Source organism: Barbus barbus, assembly GCF_936440315.1.
Source record: "Barbus barbus genome assembly, chromosome: 19".
Classification (NCBI taxonomy): Eukaryota; Metazoa; Chordata; class Actinopteri; order Cypriniformes; family Cyprinidae; genus Barbus; species Barbus barbus.
In genome coordinates this window covers 4,090,285-4,112,368 of record NC_136747.1, presented here as the reverse complement: position 1 = coordinate 4,112,368, position 22,084 = coordinate 4,090,285, and the positions used below count along the sequence as shown (strand labels likewise).

Genomic DNA, 22,084 nt, shown 5'->3' with positions numbered 1-22,084 from the left:
TGTGTAGAGCCCGGTCCTATCGTCTGCCTTATAGGAAGGATCAGGAGGCCTACACAGGGCACTGGAAGGGGCACTCGGAGTGACCAACTGAAAGGGAACGTCTCGGTTACGTATGTAACCCTCGTTCCCTGAAGGAGGGAATGGAGACGTCACGTCCCGTCGCCACAGTCGCTGTACCACTGCTGAGCTGCCGAGTCACCGGCTCGGCTCCTCAGCGAAAGCAAGAATTAATGCGGTGCACCTGCTGCCTCTTATGCTCACGCTGTGATCAGCGGCAGCAATGATCGCATGCCAATGTCCATTGGCTTGTTTAGTTACACTCGAAGTGGATTGGTCTCTCTGGCGAGATCCCAATTTCGTCGGTCATCCGACGTGACGTCTCTGTTCCCTCCTTCAGGGAACGAGGGTTACATACGTAACCGAGACGTTTTCTATTTAAATATATCGTAAAATTTAATTTATTCCTGTCATCAAAGCTGAATTTTCAGCATAATTTCTCCAGACATGTGACAGTTCAGGTTTGCTTTACAGGAATAAATTGAATTTAATAATATATATTCAAAAATAAAAAAGTTATTTCAAATTGCAATAATATTTCTAAATATTACTGTTTTTACATACTGCACATTTATATAGAATATTTCAGCAGAATAACTGAACAATGACAGGCAAATCAAACAGCATCCAGGGACATATTTACAAGGTCTGAATTATTTATTTATTTATTTAAGAGATCACTTAAACTATAGTTATGAACAATGAAATATAGGCGAATTGATGGAAAAAACCCACTGAATTACAATAACTCATAAATTAAATAATAAAAACACCATTATCAACAAGCAAATGGCCTTCTGCCCAAATTCTGAGGCGGCATCTTTCCCCAACGGTTTCACTTCAACTTTTAACAAAATATAAAGTCATAAATACTGATGTTAAGAATAAATGTCTACCCAGATTCACATCAGTCAGTCATATGTAATTTCCACATGTATTCTTATTCCACCTTTACACTACAGTTAACAGATGCATCTGATTATTATGAATCTAATAATATCTGAAATTGATAAAATCATGCAAACATGTAATATGGATGTAAAATAAACTGCATATGTCAGTATACTGGACATTGAATTTTTACTCAAAATTGTTACATTAAAATCTACAAAGTTTACACAAGTTGTTTTCTCAAATATTATAACAGTAAGACAAAAATATTCAGGTAAAACATGGCATAATAAAATCTTACTTTTCAAACAGTGTGAGAGATGAGGAAACTATATCAGTTTCACTGATGATTGACCACAAACATAAAACCCAGGATAAAGCGTCTGAGTGAATGTGGTCTGGACTGAGTGGATGAGGTTCATTGTGTCAGAGACGCTGTAGAAGGACAGAGTTCCTGCACTGAGATCCACATACACTCCTATTCTCCTGCAGCTGGAGCGAACAGGGAGTATAGTCTTAGTGTTATTGTGCCAGAGTAAGAAACTGAAGGGAGAGCAGGACAAACTCCAGGACTGATCATTATGTCCAAAGAAACACTCATAACCAGGTCCCTTCCTGCTGATGCTCTTATATGACACTGATATACGCACATTACTCCCACTCCACTCAATCTCCCAGTAACAGCGTCCACTCACACTCTCTCTACACAACACCTGACAAATACCATTAAATCTGTCTGGATGATCAGGATACGGCTGAGGTGTGCCAGTGTAAGTCACCACTCTGTTCCCTTCAGACAGATGGAGGTGTTGATGTGCAGTGTTTGGATCCAGAGTGAACTGATGGGAATCTGATGATATAATGATTTAGAATATTTTTGTTATACATTGATTATAGCTTAACACTTCCATGCTCATATTCAGTGTATGCACATCAATCAAAAGAGAAATGTATTAAATGTGAGCTCTTTAAGGTTCATATTACATTTAAATGACAAATTATGGTCTAGATATTAAATTTAACAAGTTTGAAGAAAATGTTTAACATATTGTTGTGGTATAATTTGGTTTACTCATTAGTGAGTCTGGCATTTTTCACCAAACAATTAGATATTAGGATAGCACTAATTGTCTCACTATATGATGTTTTATTAACAAAGTTCAGGAGGAGCACGTTCAGATAATTAACCCAGTTAACAAGATAAGAGGTGTGTATATATACACAGCACATTTACCTCTGTTCCTTGACAGTTTTGCAGCATCCCTCCGCCACCCCTTCTCTGCACTTATTCCTGTCCTAATCTATAGGGGGGTACTCAGGGTTCGAGCCAAAGTTCAGAGCCCTCCCCTCGGACAGCACGCCAAATACGCATAAACTTTATTCTATTAATTATATGTAAGTGTGAACTCGTGAATAACTAGTTGCTTATTAGCATGCATATTACCAGCATATCATCTGTTTAAGTACATATTAATATCTTATTTTGCAGGACTTAATCCTTAACCCTTAATCCACCCCATACCTAAATTTAGCAACTACCTCACTAACTATTAATAAGCAGCAATTTATGAGTTTATTGAAGGAAATGTTGTAGTTAATAGTGAGAATTGGTGTTTGACCAAAATTAGAAAGTAAACTTTTTTTTTTATTGTGTACATTTTCTTGACTTAAGTGACTTACACTGTAGGAAGTCCTCTCTGGTCCTGGGAACAATGTTACTGTGAGTGACTGTGGGAATCAACAGACGTGAATAGATTAAAACACAGGCAAACCTTAGACCTAAAGACTGTTTTCAGAGAGCAGATAAATCTTTACCCAATATCTTTTTTATCTCCACTGTGCAGAAATCCTCCAGTTTGTGTCTCAGCTGACAGATAGTTTCTTTCAAATCTTCAAACAAAAAGAGCAAACTGACAGAGATGTTGTCTGTAGATTCAGGAAGAGCTGAGAGAGACTGAAGACTCTGCAGAAAAACAATATAAATGACTCAAAGACCTCATTATCTCACACTGTCCTCAATAACCTGCACTACAGTTGGGCTACCTGCAGGAAATGGATGTGATCGTCTGTGTGTGAAAGCTGCTCCAGCTCAGTGTTTCTCTTCTTCAGATCATCAATCTCCTGCTCCAGTCGCTCCATTTGTCCTTCAGCTCGACTCACTGCAGTCTTTTCCTGATCTCTGATCCGCTGTGTCACCTCAGAGCGGCTTCTCTCAATGGAGCGGATGAGCTCAGTAAAGATCCTCTCACTGTCCTCCACTGCTGTCTGTGCAGAGCGCTGTTAGACACACATCACAATCAGCTCTTACTGCTTCCTCACAGCCTGAGAGCCACAGCGGCTTCAGTGGGACTGAAAGAGGAGAGTCAAACTGAGTCTCAAACTTCTCTTCTTCTCCAAACTCACCTTATTAGACTCCACAGCCGCTCTCAGCTGCTCAAGATCTTTCTGTCTCTGCTGGATTCTCTGCTGGATTTCACTCTGTGTCTCCTTCAAGTGTTTCTGGAGGAGAAATTAAAAGCAAACGCAAGACTTATTACATAAAACTATCACAAATGCATCATGTAAAAAGGTGCCTGTTTTCTTCTTTACAGCGTTTCTCAAGAGTTGTAAGATCATTATATGAATTTAGGTTAGACATGTAGTCCTTTCACATGAAGGGGACATATATGATTATTACGGAGCAGAGAACTTGAGGAATGTTACAAAAATGATCAAAGTTCAACTCCTGCTCAAATACAGAGCTGTCGTGTAGTAACACCCAATGGGAGAGTAGATCACATGATGCACCCATGATACAGCTGGATACTGCAGTGAGGAGAAACACTTGAAGTGTCAGCATTCATTTCAGTTCATACCTCTTTCTCTTTTCTCTCTGCTGCAGTTGATACAGTCTCATGGTTTTTATGTTCATACATTGCACACAGCATGCAAACACACTGCTGGTCAGTACGACAGAAAACCTCCAGAATCTTATCATGTTGATGACAGATCATCTGCTGCAGTCGTCCAGTGGCATCAGTCACTTTGTGTCTCTTTCCTGAGCGAAACTCCTCATGACGCTCAAAATGAGTTTGACAGTAAGACTCCAGACACACCAGACAGGACTTGACAGCTTTGTGTTTTCTTCCAGTACAGATGTCACACTCCACGTCTCCAGATCCAGCAGGAACAGCAGCTGTTAGTTTGGTCTTCTTCAGTTTCTCCACCACTTCAGCCAGCATGGTGTTTTTACCTAAAGCAGGTCTTGGACTGAAGGTCTGTCTGCACTGAGGGCAGCTGTAGACTCTCTTCTGATCCTCTTGATCCCAGCAGTCTGTAATGCAGCTCATACAGTAACTGTGTCCACAGGGAATGGCCACTGGATCCTTCAGGAGATCCAGACACACTGGACACAAGAACTGCTCCACTGAAAAAACACCAGCTTTAGCCATTTCACCGTCTACAGCAAAACAGACACACAAACAACAGCTCAACAGCAGATCAGCTTCAGTTTCTTTTAACTGAGTTTCCTGGTTCTGTGTTTGAGAGACGTGTGCAAAACAAGTTTGTCTGTAAGTCTGTAAACTCTCATACTGAAATGTCCACTAGATGTCAGTCTCATACAAATAACACTCTGCATTTCAGTGTAAGTTACCCTTACAAAAAAAGAAGTTTATTTAAATATGCTATTAGTATACTTATATTAAAGTAAGAGAGTATACTTTGTCTACCTCATATTTGCTATTCAAAGATATATCTAAAATTAAAGTTAAGTATTCTTTTGTTATACCAGCAAGTATACAAGTTCAAATTCAAGTTCAAGTTTATTTGTATAGTGTATAAGTTTATTACTTAATTAGAAGCACAATTAAATTGTGTCATACAGGGGACCAATAAAGTGCAAAGTATTAAATGTATAAACGAAAGATGTCATGCAAGTAGACAAGTGCAAAGCTGACAGGTGTGGGTATTGGGACAGGCCCAATATTTGACATATACTTAATCTTTTCATTAAGATGTACTTAAAAAGTATAATTAATGATTCTAAATCTACTTGGTTTAGTTCTGATTACAGCTTTTTAATAGAGTAGAATATTAAAATGTACATGTTCATGTTTATAGTAACAAGTCAGCTTTACATAAATTCAAGAATAATTTCCAAGTATACTTTGCAGTAAGCACACTAACATCAATGCACTAGTATAGTATTAAATTGGCCCACTTTTTAGTTGATAATATTATATTTTTAACATTACAGTAGTATACTGTACATCCATGGCCAAAAGTAGTGACATCAATTTTGTGTTTCGCAAATTTTGCTGATCCAGTATTTGTAAATGTTTTTTTTTTTCACGTTTCTTTTGTACACTGGAAACCAATGATTACTATATTTACTGTATGTATTATTCAGAACACACATATATGTATATACATGATTCTCAGTTGCGTCATAACTTATAACGACATCACCTGTGGTCATGTGCTTTGGGTAGTGACCTGAAATAACGAGACTGCAGATTCAAGTGGCTGAAAAAAAAATGAGACACAAATGTGTCATTTTTTCTTATTAGTATAGTTGAATTGTAATGGATCATTGCGGGCCAGTAGACACTGCTTAATAAAATGGGATTAAATACAAAAATTATATTCGCAGGTTTGTATAATATTCAACTGTTTTTAATCATTTTGAGGAATACTGAATCTGTTTTTGTGCAGGTGAGATGAGTAAATACATGTTCATATTTAGTCTAGAACTCCAGTAAGCATCATGTTCACACAGCGCACACAAAGCCTCTGCACTTACTCCTGATTTCTCTCAACATGGCAACACGAGAGCAGTCAGTCAGTACATGGAAAACAAAGTAACTGGAGTTACTTATTTGAAAAAGTAACTCAGATATTTCCTTCTACATTAAAAAGTAATGCATTACTTTACTAGTTATTTAATTTTAAAAAAGTAATCTGATTACATAACTTGTGTTACTTATAATGTGTTACCCCTAAAACTGGAGTCTGGTGCAAAACATCATGGTTATGTATGTATCTTTGGTTCTCAGAGTAGGGAACAAGATGCTGTGTCAGTAACTGACACTATGGAGACGCTGTCTGAGTGCATCCTGCCTTTGTCATTTCCCTGCACTGAGTCTGTTATTAAGAAATGTTGGCCAAGAGGGTCGTCCCTAAGGTGTCTGCCTATTCCATGTTGATCAAGAGAATCATTTGGGCAGTCGTGGCCTAATGGATAGAGAGTTGGACTTGTAATCCGAAGGCAGGGAGTGAATAACCAACACTCTCTCCACACTCAATACCACGACTGAGGTGAGACCCTTGAGCAAGGCACCGAAGCCCCAACTGCTTCCCTGGTGCCGCAGCAATGGCTGCCCACTGCTCCGGGTGTATATTCACTACTGTGTGTACACTTGGATGGGTTAAATGCAGAGCACTAATTCTGAGTATGGGTCACCATACTTGGCAACACAATAGTATAGGGATATAAGTATAGTGCACTGGTTATTAATATTTCTGTCACAATCTCCAGCTGCAGTGCCACTCAATCCCAGGCTCCATTTCCCATAACCCCCTGCACAGGAACTGATTACAGACACATCCGTTTCTTATTAGGAGTATTTAAACTGCACACTCTCACACACTCATTGCTGAGTCTTGTTTAGCTGTTAGTGGACATTTATAAGCGTTTCCTTGTTTCTCCCTGTTTTCCTGCTTCCTTGCTTTGTTTTTTTTTGTTTTGTTTTTTTGTGATCGTTTGCTGCCTGCCCTGACCTTTGTCTGTTTCTTGGATTACTCTTTTGTGTTGCCCTTGGATATTGTTGTTTGCTGGTGTTTGACCCTGCCTGTTTCAACTGCGCTCTGTAATAAAGCTTGCATTTGGATCCCCTACTCCATTGTCACACATCCGTAACAACTTCTTTGTAGCATGTAATTACACAGTAACGAGAACACATTAAAATAAAGTGTAACTGCCTTTTATATTCTTATTCAATTTCTGAATTTGTATTCTGTGTTGTTAGAAGGAAATTGCAAATCTGCTAGAAAATTATTTGCACAGCTCTCTTCATGATTTTGTGATTTGAGGTATCATGTATAGGCCTACCTGTAGCATGGACAGTGTAGATATCGCTTTAAGTTACCTTTCTTGAGTCATAATTATATGGGTTTGTTCAAATTTTAACTGCAGTGTATGAGCAATAGCAAGTGACTCTTCAGGTAAAGGAAATGTACTTCTGTAAGAACAACACTTCCACCTTGAGGAAACTCCTTCCTGTATTACAGCATCAGGATAGGAGCAGCTGGATTAAAGACCCATAACCTCTTGTGTACAATTTTTTAAGAATCAGTTTTACAATAATTAATTAAAGTACAAATACAAAAGATTAACTGATCTGAAAAAACAAATATTTGGACCCAAGGCAGATATAAAAGACTATGAAATATCCAAAAATAGATGTTCAAAACTGTGTGAATTGAAGTATACATAATTCAAAGAATTCAATCTCAAGAGTCCTACATCAAGAATCCTGGCTTCCTGAGGTGTACTGTGGGTAGAGTTTAGGATATTTGTTAACAGATTATGATTATGTAACAACAACAAAAAAAATATGAAAGGTGTCCTGTGAAAGTATACAAGTGTGCATAGAGCTCAGCGCAGATTGACATAAACTTCTGTAAAGTACTAAATAAGTGAACTCTGCATATTGTTTGGTGTAAGGTGTATTTGCTTCAATATAAGGTCACCTTTTGAATCTTCTGAGTGTTTAGCTGAAGTCTTGGTCGGCCAGGATCAGCGGAGCCACCAGAGGTACAATGCCAGTCCCAGCCAACTCGAGCAGATCTTCACCCACACAGATGGCATGCTGGTTTTCATGGCTGCGTAGTCTGTTTCAGGTCTGAGAAGGAAAGAGATTTCTCAATTTGTTTCAAATTAGCATCTATAGAGAGAGAGGATACTCTATAAGATACTCACTGGTACCAGTTGGTCAGGGTCATCATGATGTAGAGAGAGGCCAGGAACAGAGAGAAATGGAAGAATGAGTAGCTGTATGTGACGCTGTCCTCTTCGTTATCCACAGCGCGTCTCACGCCGTCCTCCTCAGAGACGTTCTCACTGGCATCGGTGGCCGCCAGCCCCTGAACTTCCTCTGTCTGCATCAGCTTATTCACCTGGCTGCTGTTTGAGGAGCGAATGCTACAAAAATACAAGACGACAACATGTAAAAGATGGCTTAGATAAAATAATTTAATTAAAAAAATATATATTAATTTCAAATATGAATTTTACGGCTAGCCAATATATTAAACATTTTCAATATATTGAATATGAATTTTCTGCCGATATAGTTTGGCCATTATTTAATATTTTTGAAAGAAATTAATGATTTTATTCAGCACAAAAATTAAATATGAAGCGACAACTTGTTTTCAACATTAATAATGATAAATGTTTCTTGAGCAGCAAATCAACATATTGAAATGATTTCTGAAGGATGTGACACTGAAGACTAGAGTAATGAAGCTGAAAATTCAGAAATAAACTAAATATTTTAAATAATATAAAGACAGAAACAGTTACATTTTAAGCAGTAATGTAAAATAAAATATATATCATGAATATAGTAATGATTTTAATGTGATCAAATTCTGTATTTGATCGTTATGTTTCCAACAAATCAAGTCAGTAGACAGTGAATATGCTATATATATATATATATATATATATATATATATATATATATACACACACACACACACTCACCTAAAGGATTATTAGGAACACCATACTAATACGGTGTTTGACCCCCTTTCGCCTTCAGAACTGCCTTAATTCTACGTGGCATTGATTCAACAAGGTGCTGAAAGCATTCTTTAGAACTGTTGGCCCATATTGATAGGATAGCATCTTGCAGTTGATGGAGATTTGTGGGATGCACATCCAGGGCACGAAGCTCCCGTTCCACCACATCCCAAAGATGCTCTATTGGGGTTGAGATCTGGTGACTGTGGGGGCCATTTTAGTACAGTGAACTCATTGTCATGTTCAAGAAACCAATTTGAAATGATTCGAGCTTTGTGACATGGTGCATTATCCTGCTGGAAGTAGCCATCAGAGGATGGGTACATGGTTGTAATGCCTGGTCGGGATCAGGATACCAAACACAATTTCCAGACATCCTGGCGCCGGCTGAAATAAACATCTAATATCCAGGAGACCCCTAAAACCCAGGATATACGTGAAGGAGTAGCAGCTGAAGGTCTCTCGAGAATAGACTGCTTGGTTATCATAAACCAAGTTGGACGGAGAAAAAGCTCCCTTTGTCACAGTCACTGAGGCGGAAGCAAAGATGCAGGTGATTAATATTTAATTAAGGGTCAGACCACACAAGAACAGTACAAACAACAGTCTCTCGGATGGGATGATGGCGCAGGGACCAGATGAACAGCGTGCTGATGAAGAGTGTCGAGGGAGAATCCAGTGCAGGTGATGATCCAGGTGAGACAAATACTCCAGACACACTCGGACGACGAAGGTACAAGAAGAGATACTGACTGGGAACACATCCAACACATCCAGGTACATCCAACGATCTGACAAGGGAGAGAAGTATTCAGTGAGGCTTTATAGCTGAGTGAATTGGCAGCAGCTGGTGCGGGAAATTGAGATCAGCTGGCGCGCTGATCACGGAGCAAGGGACACGCCCACTCACACACAATACACAGACACAGACAATGATACACGAGACATGGAGGAGGCAGTAGATTAATATACCGTGACACCCTTGGATGACTTTGAAAAAACACAGAAAACACAAATTTTTATTATTTAACTTTATCTTAAAACTACTTTTAAAATGTGGACATATCCTGCACTTGTTTACCTACTTGGTTGTCTGGCGCTGAGGATTCCCATGGACAGTGGGCCTTTTATCGCGGAAGACAGAAGAGATGAATCTGTGCCGTATTTGTGGATTATTATCCCGAGGGCGGCGACTTCCCCAGAACCGGTTGGTGGAGTTATTATTACGAGGATTCAGAGGTATGAGATGTGCACCGTGTATCGGACGCTCTTCATCCAGAGAGTTGAACCGAGAGGGTTGCGGTGCCTGTGGGCTTGGGGAAACAGAAAGTTGTCTCCCTATGCGATATCTATCTGCAGTGACGGTTCGTCAGCCGGCTCAGCGAGGAGAAACTGGTTCGTTTTCCTTTTGCTATTAACTTCGGGCAATATCCATCCTAATCCAGGCCCAGCACAGCTTCAAACTCCTGATGAATTTAAATCCAGTAATGGTTTGCGTTTTTTTCATCTTAACGTCCGTAGTCTGGTGAATAAAATTGACTTCATAAGAATATGGGCTGATTCAACGAACGCCGACATAATTGTTCTTTCGGAAACATGGTTAAACAAATCAGTCTTGGACTCTATGATACATATTGAGGGTTACCATGTTTTTAGATCGGACTGTATTAAGAAGGGTGGTGGAGTTGCAGTTTATATTAAGTCTAAGTTAAACTGCACTTGTATTCTGTCCATCAGTAAACCAAAATGTTTTGAACTTTTTGGCAATTAAATTACATTTTTTAAATGGTCCTGATATTATCGTCGTCGGATGTTATCGTCCACCCTCGGCTTCATGTGAAGCCATCACTTCACTTACGGACTTTTTTCATAACTGGACTAATTCAGAGATGATTTTACTTGGGGACTTAAACTGGGACTGGTTTTCTCATGTATCTCATCCCTTCAAAAGTATTTGTGACTCTTTTTGTTTGGAGCAATTGATACATCTTCCCACCCGGTTAAATCATAAAAATTCTACTAAATCCACGTTACTTGATGTTATTTTAACTAATGCTCCTCATAGATTTTCTGCAGTGGGTGTTTTTTGCAACGATATTAGTGATCATTGTCCTGTGGTTTGTGTGAGAAACTGCAGGACTTCAAAGGGTAAACCTCGCCTTATTTTGAAAAGGCAATTTAAATATTTTAATCAGCAAGCTTTTTTGCAAGATATCTATAATAGTGATTTATATAATGTTTCACAGATACCTGATGTTGATTTAGCCTGGGATTTTTTTAAAAGTACGTTTTTGACTATATGTGATAAACATGCACCTTTTAAAAGATTTAGAGTGCGAAATAGAGATAATCCCTGGTTTAAAGAAGCCATATCTTCACTTATAAAAAAAAGAGATGCTGCATGGGCTAAAGCAAAGAAAACTAATAGTCAAATGGACTGGATAAATTATAGAACACTAAGAAATAATTGCACAAAATTAGTAAAAAGATCTAAGTGTGATTATTATTTAAATATGATAAATGAGAATATTAATGATCCATCTTCTTTCTGGAAACGGACTAAATCAGTTTCTGGTCAAAAAACTTTTACCAGTCTACCTGATTATTTAAAATTAAATGAGAGTATAATTAAGGATAAAGAGAATACTGTAAATGCTTTTAATAAACATTTTATTTTGGGGGGAGAGAACCACAATTGTAGTAATTTAAGGAAACAAGAAAATGTGGAAGCCACTTCATGTTATATTACTCAGAGCCAACAGTTTAATTTTATTCCTATTTTAGCTACTCAAGTTCATAAAGTTCTATCTAATTTGGATATAAAAAAATCAGCAGGGCCGGATAAAATAGAACCTTATTTTTAAAAAATTTCTGCACATCTTATAACAGAGCCCATTACATCTATTTTTAACTTGAGTTTAACCTCAAATGTTATTCCTCGTGCATGGAAATCCGCATCAGTCTTACCTTTGTTAAAAGCTGGTGATCCATCAGTTTTGGATAATTATCGGCCAATTAGTAGGTTATCGGTGTTGGCAAAAGTATTTGAATCTTTTGTCAATGATCAAATGAAATCGTTTCTAACCGAAAATAAAATATTAAATGAATTTCAGTCAGGCTTTAGATCAGGTCATAGTACTATTAAAGCAGCTATGCTGGTTACAAATGATATTGTTAAATATCTAGATAGTAAACAACATTGTGCAGCATTATTTGTAGATCTTTCTAAAGCATTTGACTCTGTAGATCATAAACTTTTATTACAGAGATTAAGTTGTATAGGTTTTAGTGAAATGACTCTAAATTGGTTCAATAATTATCTAACAGAAAGATCTCAATGTGTCTCAGTCGAAAACTTTATTTCAAATGAATTAAAAATAATAAAAGGTGTTCCACAGGGTTCGATTTTAGCCCCAGTTTTATTTTCTATTTATATTAATGACATTGGTTGTGGGATAACCCATCTGGATATAGGGCAAATGATTTTGTTTGTTTTATGTTTTTGAAATTGTTTTATTGTGAAACTTTTTGTGCTGCCATTTTTGGCCAGGACTCCCTGGAAGAAGAGATTTTGTATCTCAATGGGACTTTCCTGGTAAAATAAAGGTAAAATAAGAAAACACTCCCTAGTCTTCCCATTAAAGTCTGCAGTAATTCATGAAAAATGTCTGGAAGAAGAAGGTTTTACAGCCGACTCAGAGCTAAGACGAGCTCCAGAGCTCCCCAAGAAGTGACATTATGACCTCGCTCGATCGGCACATCCCAGGAATGCGCTGTCAGGCTCCGCTACTAGACACAGAGCAAAATGCTTTGTGCAAAGATTTTTAAGGGACAAAGTTATACTGGTTTCTGCGACTGAAATGATACTCTGAAACAAAAACACTATATACCATAGAGTTACAACATATATATTAAAGGATGTTTTTGTTTGTGACATTTATAAGTTGGGTGTGTGAATTTATGTAATCTATTTCATGTAATCTTTTTTATATTCCTGATCACTAGTTGTTCATTTTCACATGATTGATGTTTATTGAGAATTTAGGATCGGCTTTTTATAAGTATCTGAAGTGATAAAATAACTAAATAAAAGAAGGCATGCCCAACATGTATCTGTGCAGGGCACAGAAACACTTGCGATTGGATCAAACGCCCTGCAGGAAAGAATCCGATTGGCGGATCCCAAATTGGCCCGTTAAAACAGATGCACAACTGTAAAAAAACGGGTTGGAGTTGAAAACTGAAAAGGAGGCTCACGCACGCCTCGCTCGTCTCTCGTTCTGCTCACGCTGCAAAGCGCTTCTGGCCTCTAAACATCACGGCGGAGCCTTGCAACTGAGACCAAGACTCAGTTAAACTTCAAAAGAACTTTAACATCGGAAGCTAAAGACCTGAATCGACTTCCTGATAGCTTCATCGAGTCAGAATGAAGCCATCCAACCACTGAAGAGTAATCCAGTGACGACGAACCACGAGCAGCCAATCCGCAAGCGGTCCGTCTCGACCTGAACAAAGAACTGAACTCGATTGGAGCACAGACAGTAAGATAACATCCCTTGAATCTACTGGAAACTGGTGATATATCTATCTGTTGTTTAAGAGTAAAGACAAAATAATTATCTGTCTATGAGTTCCCTCAGGTTAAAACTAGCATTAAGTTAGAACCTAAGACTCTCTTCAGATCCGAAAAATTCATTGCAACGAATGTGTGTGTTTATGTCTTTTGTTTTGTGTTGTCTAGTCAAGTAGTGCGTTAGAGTAGTGAATAAACTTTGATTGTATTAAGAAATCTCTTGTCTGTGCTATGTGATTTTGCATATCGTAATTATTTGCCAAAAAGATCGCGTTTTACCTAAGCTCATAAACCTGAGAACTAAATGAACTAGTTGATTATTTTGATCGTTGGCCGCGAGTAAAATAAACAAAATTGTTAAGAGATAACTTGCTGAAATTAATGCTTGCTGGACAAGTCGTTAATAAGGTATAAGTTGGATGTTCTGATTAATATCCATTAATCATATGACCATCGACTCGTAAGAGTGGTTCCCTAAAAGCTAAAATAAAATAATAATGTGGGATATTAATTAATAGAATCCTACATGGTGGTCATAAAGGGATGGACATGGTCAGAAACAATGCTCAGGTAGGCCGTGGCATTTAACCTGTTAACCTTCACCCCCATTTGTGGCCTCGCAGGTGAAAATAACCTACCTAAATTAAAATGGTAACAGTTTGTGACAAAGTGTGCTTACACAAACAAATTAGGTATCTTTGGAAAGAAGACACTCTGGGCTTTACTATCTATCATCCAGAGTTGATAATGCTCCAAAAGATAAAAAGTTATAGACACTGACGTGCCTTGAAAAATGTTTTTCCACACTGAATGTTTTTTTATTTCATATACAAATACATGAAATAAGTCCTGGAGCAATCCAGAAAAGTAATGGATCGAAAGCCACATGTCTCATGAGTTCATATTTCAAATTTGAAGAAGATACCATGAAAAATTAGATTCCTGCAATATTTTTTCTGAAACTATTTATAGTCCCCCCACCCCCCTGTTTGAGGAAAAATAACCACCAAATGGATTGCAGAATTATACAAACTATTTGAGTCATTATACATGTTCCTGCATAGTTTTTCAATTATAAAATAATAGACAGATTTATTTGAGCACAAAAAAATACAAAAATAATTTGTAACATGTCCCAAGTTACTTGTATTTTATTTTCTTATTTCTGTATGACTATAGCGGTTGTAGTAATTCTACAGGGCACTAGGGGGCGCTCTAGAGAGCTTGCACACAGGATATAGAGGTAGCTGATAGAGAGAAGGAGATTCGTTTGGTGGAGGGAGCATGTGGTTGTGTTCCCTTTGGCTTCCAAAAAATGTCTGAATCCTGATTGAGAAACCTTGTGGTTTTAGCTCAATCTAAAGGACTCCTTAATATTCTAAATATCTTTAAGCTTGTTTTTACACCGCCCTAGAAGAAGGGAGAGTGTTCATACAGCTGGATGTTTATGCTCAAAAGGATTTGGTATGCTGAATTGAGAAGGAAGAAAGTTGGATTGGTGCCTCAAACAACCACATTATTTCAGCGTACTCAATGTTTTCCTATATACTGGACTAAGCCTGCAACGACTGGGGGAAGTAGTAATGTTTTTTTTTTACTACCTCAAAGACACTGAACTGTTTATTTATTTTTTTTCTGTTTCTGTTACACTTCCCGTGTTACCAGAGTAATTTCTTTTGATCTTACTAAATTAAAGAAACAACCACCGAGCTGATTCTGTGTACTCCTTGTTTATTCTAGTGCTCAAATCTAACTTAAAGCCTCTTATTAACAAAAAAAAAAAACTTCAAAAACTTAAACAATTGATTTCAGAAACAGAAAAAAAATAAATAACAAACAGTTCAGTGTCTTTGAGGTAGTAAAAAAAAAAACATTTTAACCACAAATACTGATGTTCAGATTAAATGTCAACCCGGATTCAGTCCGTCATGTCATTTCCACATGTATTCTTATTCCACCTTTACACTACAGTTAACAGATGCATCTGATTATTATGATTATTATTAATCTAATAAAATCTGAAATGCTATTTCAGAATCAGAAATTTATTTAATAATAAAAAAAGATAAACAAACAAAAATACAAACCCGATTCCAAAAAAGTTGGGACACTGTACAAATTGTGAATAAAAACAGAATGCAATGATGTGGAAGTTTCAAATTTAAATATTTTATTCAGAATACAACATAGATGACATATCAAATGTTTAAACTGAGAAAATGTATCATTTTAAGGGAAAAATAAGTTTATTTTAAATTTCATGGCATCAACACATCTCAAAAAAGTTGGGACAAGGCCATGTTTAACACTGTGTGGCATCCCCTCTTCTTTTTATGACAGTCTGCAAACTTCTGGGGACTGAGGAGACAAGTTGCTCAAGTTTAGGAATAGGAATGTTGTCCCATTCTTGTCTAATACAGGCTTCTAGTTGCTCAACTGTCTTAGGTCTTCTTTGTCGCATCTTCCTCTTTATGATGCGCCAAATGTTTTCTATGGGTGAAAGATCTGGATTGCAGGCTGGCCATTTCAGTACCCGGATCCTGCTTCTACGCAGCCATGATGTTGTAATCAGAGGTGGGTAGAGTACCCAAAAACTGTACTCAAGTAAAAGTAAAAGTACTTGTAGAAATATTTACTCAAGTAAAAGTAAAAGTAATAGTCTGAATAGTTACTTGAGTAAGAGTAAAAAAGTATTGGATAAAAAAACTACTCAAGTAGTTAGTTACTAGTTACTTTGGATCATATAGGTACTGAATATAGTCTATTTTTATTTAGATATATAGATTACATTTATGTAATGTGTATGTGTATACACACACACACACACTGCCGTTCAAAATATATATATAATGTAATTTATTTCAGTGCAAATCAGAATTTTCATTAGCCTTTACCCCAGTCTTCAGAGTCACATAATCCTTCAGAAATCATGTTGATTTATTATCAGTGCTGCTCTTTTTAGCTTTCTATTCATCAAAGAATACTGAACAAAATCTCACAGGTTCCAAAAAATATTAAGCAGCAAAACTGTTTCCAACACTGGTAATAAATCAATATATTATATTGACTCACATGACTGCTCTGAACAGAACGAAACAAATGCATATTGACGGATCTGTTCTGCAAAATGTAAACAAATGTAGCCTATATTTTTGCAAGCGTAAATATTGTAAAAATATGAATATTAATTGTGTCTAGAACAGGCCGCGCGCCGCTGCGCAGAGCTAACGCGGGTTCTGCGGGTGTTCATTTCATACTCTGTGACAGCTTATTTAATGTATACATTATACATTGTATTTAATGTAAGGTACATGTACAACAAACTGGTAATGTCATAGTGGTATCGTGGCCTATACCTGTGGAACAGTAGACAGCACACGCGGTATTCATCTAATAAAGATCTTCATATAGCTCTAGCAAACAAGCCTTTGCAGATTTGCTTTCAACTAACTGTAGATCCAAAGCCACGTCTTCAGCGCTCTTGTACCCCTTTTCCACTAAAGCAGTTCCAGGTGCTAGTTCAGAGCCAGTGCTATAGCCGGTTCTTAGTTGGTTCGACTGGCGAGCCCTTTAAGAACCGGTTGCTTTTCCACAGGCTAGAGAGCCAATACAGAGCCGGGTCTTACGTCACTGAATACGTTTCATGTTTCGGATCACTAGCGCGGCACAACAGGCATCTGTACAAAGCATAAGCGCCACGCAGATCGATCGATCGGCACACAACACACTAAAGCACCACGAGAGCGATCCAAAAGCATAAAGAGCCGTCTGCTTTTGATGTTCTTAAACTCTCTGTTATCTGAGTGAGAACCGCTTCAGATACTCAGCGTGTGCGGCAGGGAACTGAACAAATCATTCAAACTGATTCGCGAACCAATTCACTGGTTTGCCAACTGGTTTGATAAAGCCTTTAAACAGAATCGACTCAAAAGAATGAATCATTCGCGAATGAGCATCGCTCATTGCCCAGAGAAAAGTAGACGGCGCGTTTGGAATAAACCGAAGCATTTTTAACTTGTATTGCATTAAGATACAGTAACGAGAGGAGAGTCGCCCACAGTAACAAAGTAAAAGTACAGTTTTTTCTCTAAAAATATACTTGAGTAAGAGTAAAAGTACCCATTTTAAAATATACTCTAAAAGTATTAGTTAACCAAAAAATGTACTCAAGTAAATGTAACGAAGTAAATGTAACTCGTTACTACCCACCTCTGGTTGTAATTGATGCAGTATGTGGTCTGGCATTGTCATGTTGGAAAATGCAAGGTCTTCCCTGAAAGAGACAACATCTGGATGGGTGCATATGTTGTTCTAGAACTTGGATATACCTTTCAGAATTGATGGTGCCTTTCCAGATGTGTAAGCTGCCCATGCCACACGCACTCATGCAACCACATACCATCAGAGATGCAGGCTTCTGAACTGAGTGCTGATAACAACTTAGGTTGTCCTTGTCCTCTTTAGTCTGGATGACATGGCGTCCCAATTTTCCAAAAAGAACTTCAAATTTTGATTCGTCTGACGGAACAGTTTTCCACTTTGCCACAGTCCATTTTAAATAAGCCTTGGCCCAGAGAAAACGCCTGCGCTTCTGGATCATGTTTAGATATGGCTTCTTTTTTGACCTATAGAGTTTTAGCCGGCAACGGCGAATGGCACGGTGGATTGTGTTCACCGACAATGTTTTCTGGAAGTATTCCTGAGCCCATGTTGTGATTTCCATTACAGTAGCATTCCTGTATGTGATGAAGTGCCGTCTAAGGGCCCGAAGATTACGGGCATCCAGTATGGTTTTCCGGCCTTGACCCTTACGCACAGAGATTGTTCCAGATTCTCTGAATCTTTGGATGATATTATGCACTGTAGATGATGATAACTTCAAACTCTTTGCAATTTTTCTCTGAGAAACTCCTTTCTGATATTGCTCCACTATTTTTCGCCGCAGCATTGGGGGAATTGGTGATCCTCTTGCCATCTTGACTTCTGAGAGACACTGCCACAGAGGCTCTTTTTATACCCAATCATGTTGCCAATTGACCTAATAAGTTGCAAATTGGTCCTCCAGCTGTTCCTTATATGTACATTTAACTTCTCCGGCCTCTTATTGCTACCTGTCCCAACTTTTTTGGAATGTGTAGCTCTCATGAAATCCAAAATGAGCCAATATTTGGCATGACATTTCAAAATGTCTCACTTTCAACATTTCATATGTTATCTATATTCTACTGTGAATAAAATATAAGTTTATGCGATTTGTAAATTATTGCATTCCTTTTTTATTCGTAATTTGTACAGTGGCCCAACTTTTTTGGAATCGGGTTTGTACTCAAAATCGTTACATTAAAAGATACAATAAGTTGTTTTCTCAAATTTTATAACGGTAAGACACAAAAATATCCAGCTAAAACATGGTATAATAAAAAATATAAAGAAGTTATGGAAACTATATCAGTTTCACTGATGATTTACGACCCCAAACAGTAAACCCAGGATAGAGCGTCTGAGTGAATGTGGTCTGGACTGAGTGGATGAGGTTCATTGTGTCAGAGACGCTGTAGAAGGACAGAGTTCCTGCACTGAGATCCACATACACTCCTATTCTCCTGCAGCTGGAGGGAACAGGGAGTTTAGTCTCTTTATTATTGTGACGGAATGAGAAACTGGAGGGAGAGCAGAACAGTCTCCAGGACTGATCATTACATCCAAACAAACACTCATAACCAGATCCCTTCCTGCTGATGCTCTTATATGACACTGATATACACACTTTACTCCCACTCCACTCAATCTCCCAGTAACAGCGTCCACTCACACTCTCTCTACACAACACCTGAAGATAATTAAATCTGTCTGGATGATCAGGATACAGCTGAGGTGTGTCAGTGTAAGTCACCACTCTGTTCTCTTCAGACAGACGGAGGCGTTTATTTGCAGTGTTTGGATCCAGAGTGAACTGATGGGAATCTGATGATATAATGATTTAGAATATTTTTGTTATACATTGATTGTAGCTTAACACTTCCTTGCTCATATTCAGTGTATGCACATCAATCAAAAGAGAAATGTATTAAATGTGAGCTCTTTAAGGTTCATATTACATTTAAATGACAAATTATGGTCTAGATATTAAATTTAATAAGTTTGAAGAAAAAGTTTAACATATTGTTTTAAGTATATTGTGTGCTATAATTTGGTTTACTCATTAGTGAGTCTGGCATTTTTCACCAAACAATTAGATATTAGGATAGCACTAATTTTCTCACTATATGAAGTTTTATTAACAAAGTTCAGGAGGAGCACGTTCAGATAATTAACCCAGTTAACAAGATAAGAGGTGTGTATATATACACAGCAGATTTACCTCTGTTCCTTGACAGTTTTGCAGCATCCCTCCGCCACCCCTTCTCTGCCCTTATTCCTGTCCTAATCTATAGGGGGGTACTCAGGGTTCGAGCCAAAGTTCAGAGCTCGGAGCCCTCCCCTCGGACAGCACGCCAAATACGCATAAACTTTATTTTATTTATTATTTGTAAGTGTGAACTCGTGAATAACTAGTTGCTTATTAGCATGCATATTACCAGCATATCATCTGTTTAAGTACATATTAATATCTTATTCTGCAGGACTTAATCCTTAACCCTTAATCCACACCATACCTAGACTTAACAACTAACTCACTAACTATTAATAAGCAGCAAAATATGAGTTTACTGAAGGAAATGTTATAGTTAATAGTTAGTTAATAGTGAGAATTGGTGTTTTACCAAAATTAGAAAGTAAACTTTTTTTATTGTGTAAATTATCTTGACTTAAGTGACTTACACTGTAGGAAGTCCTCTCTGGTCCTGGGAACAATGTTACTGTGAGTCACTGTGGGAATCAACAGACGTGAATAGATTAAAACACAGGCAAACCTTAGACCTAAAGACTGTTTTCAGAGAGCAGATAAATCTTTACCCAATATCTTTTTTATCTCCACTGTGCAGAAATCCTCCAGTTTGTGTCTCAGCTGACAGATAGTTTCTTTCAAATCTTCAAACGAAAAGAGCAAACTGACAGATATGTTGTCTGTAGATTCAGGAAGAGCTGAGAGAGACTGAAGACTCTGCAGAAAAACAATATAAATGACTCAAAGACCTCATTATCTCACACTGTCCTCAATAACCTGCACTACAGTTGGGCTACCTGCAGGAAATGGATGTGATCGTCTGTGTGTGAAAGCTGTTCCAGCTCAGTGTTTCTCTTCTTCAGATCATCAATCTCCTGCTCCAGTCGCTCCATTTGTCCTTCAGCTCGACTCACTGCAGTCTTTTCCTGATCTCTGATCCGCTGTGTCACCTCAGAGCGGCTTCTCTCAATGGAGCGGATGAGCTCAGTAAAGATCCTCTCACTGTCCTCCACTGCTGTCTGTGCAGAGCGCTGTTAGACACACATCACAATCAGCTCTTACTGCTTCCTCACAGCCTGGGAGCCACAGCGGCTTCAGTGGGACTGAAAGAGGAGAGTCAAACTGAGTCTCAAACTTCTCTTCTTCTCCAAACTCACCTTATGAGACTCCACAGCCGCTCTCAGCTGCTCAAGATCTTTCTGTCTCTGCTGGATTCTCTGCTGGATTTCACTCTGTGTCTCCTTCAAGTGTTTCTGGAGGAGAAATTAAAAGCAAACCCAAGACTTCTTACATAAAACTATCACAAATGCATCATGTAAAAAGGTGCCTGTTTGATTTAAAAAATGTCTTCTTTACAGCGTTTGTAAGATCATTATATGAATTTAGGTTAGACATGTAGTCCTTTCACATGAAGGGGACATATATGATTATTACTGAGCAGAGAACTTGAGGAATGTTACAAAAATGATCAAAGTTTAACTCCTGCTCAAATGCACAGAGCTGTCGTGTAGTAACACCCAATGGGAGAGTAGATCACATGATGCACCCATGATACAGCTGGATACTGCAGTGAGGAGAAACACTTGAAGTGTCAGCATTCATTTCAGTTCATACCTCTTTCTCTTTTCTCTCTGCTGCAGTTGATACAGTCTCATGGTTTTGATGTTCATCCATTGCACACAGCATGCAAACACATTGCTGGTCAGTACGACAGAAAACCTCCAGAAGCTTATCATGTTGATGGCAGATCATCTGCTGCAGTCGTCCAGTGGCATCAGTCACTTTGTGTCTCTTTCCTGAGTGAAACTCCTCATGACGCTCAAAATGAGTTTGACAGTAAGACTCCAGACACACCAGACAGGACTTGACAGCTTTGTGTTTTCTTCCAGTACAGATGTCACACTCCACGTCTCCAGGTCGAGCAGGTCCAGCAGCTGTTAGTTTGGTCTTCTTCAGTTTCTCCACCACTTCAGCCAGCATGGTGTTTTTTCCTAAAGCAGGTCTTGGACTGAAGGTCTGTCTGCACTGAGGGCAGCTGTAGACTCTCTTCTGATCCTCTTGATCCCAGCAGTCTGTAATGCAGCTCATACAGTAACTGTGTCCACAGGGAACGGTCACTGGATCCTTCAGGAGATCCAGACACACTGGACACAAGAACTGCTCCACTGAAAAAACACCGGCTTCAGCCATTTCACCGTCTACAGCAAAACAGACACACAAACAACAGCTCAACAGCAGATCAGTTTCAGTTTCTTTTAACTGAGTTTCCTGGTTCTGTGTTTGAGAGACGTGTGCAAAACAAGTTTGTCTGTAAGTCTGTAAACTCTCATACTGAAATGTCCACTAGATGTCAGTCTCACACTGAAATGCAGAGTGTTATTTTTAT

General features: G+C 38.3%; 1 protein-coding gene across 1 annotated transcript; it reads right to left on the bottom strand.

Annotated features, from left to right (window-relative positions):
* Positions 1 to 704: 704 nt before the first annotated feature.
* On the bottom strand, positions 705 to 21,953 carry LOC306885310 (uncharacterized protein). Its single transcript, XM_079441753.1, has 14 exons — positions 21,313 to 21,953; positions 20,856 to 20,951; positions 20,496 to 20,729; positions 20,268 to 20,415; positions 20,133 to 20,180; positions 18,755 to 19,274; positions 7,910 to 8,131; positions 7,784 to 7,832; positions 3,804 to 4,520; positions 3,352 to 3,447; positions 2,992 to 3,225; positions 2,764 to 2,911; positions 2,629 to 2,676; positions 705 to 1,798 (listed from the first exon to the last, which is right to left on the bottom strand). The coding sequence occupies exons 1-14, from the start codon at positions 21,886 to 21,888 to the stop codon at positions 1,278 to 1,280; spliced, it is 3,657 nt and encodes a 1,218-aa protein (XP_079297879.1). The 5' UTR covers positions 21,889 to 21,953; the 3' UTR covers positions 705 to 1,277.
* Positions 21,954 to 22,084: the final 131 nt, after the last annotated feature.

Coding starts and splice junctions, on each gene's coding strand:
- LOC306885310 (XM_079441753.1), bottom strand. CDS start 21,888: ATGGCTGAAGCCGGTGTTTTTTCAGTGGAGCAGTTCTTGTGTCCAGTG. Junction 19,275..20,132: donor CAGAGAGGACTTCCTACAGT/GTAAGTCACTTA, acceptor TTATATCATCAG/ATTCCCATCAGTTCACTCTG. Junction 7,833..7,909: donor ACCCTGACCAACTGGTACCA/GTGAGTATCTTA, acceptor TTTCCTTCTCAG/ACCTGAAACAGACTACGCAG.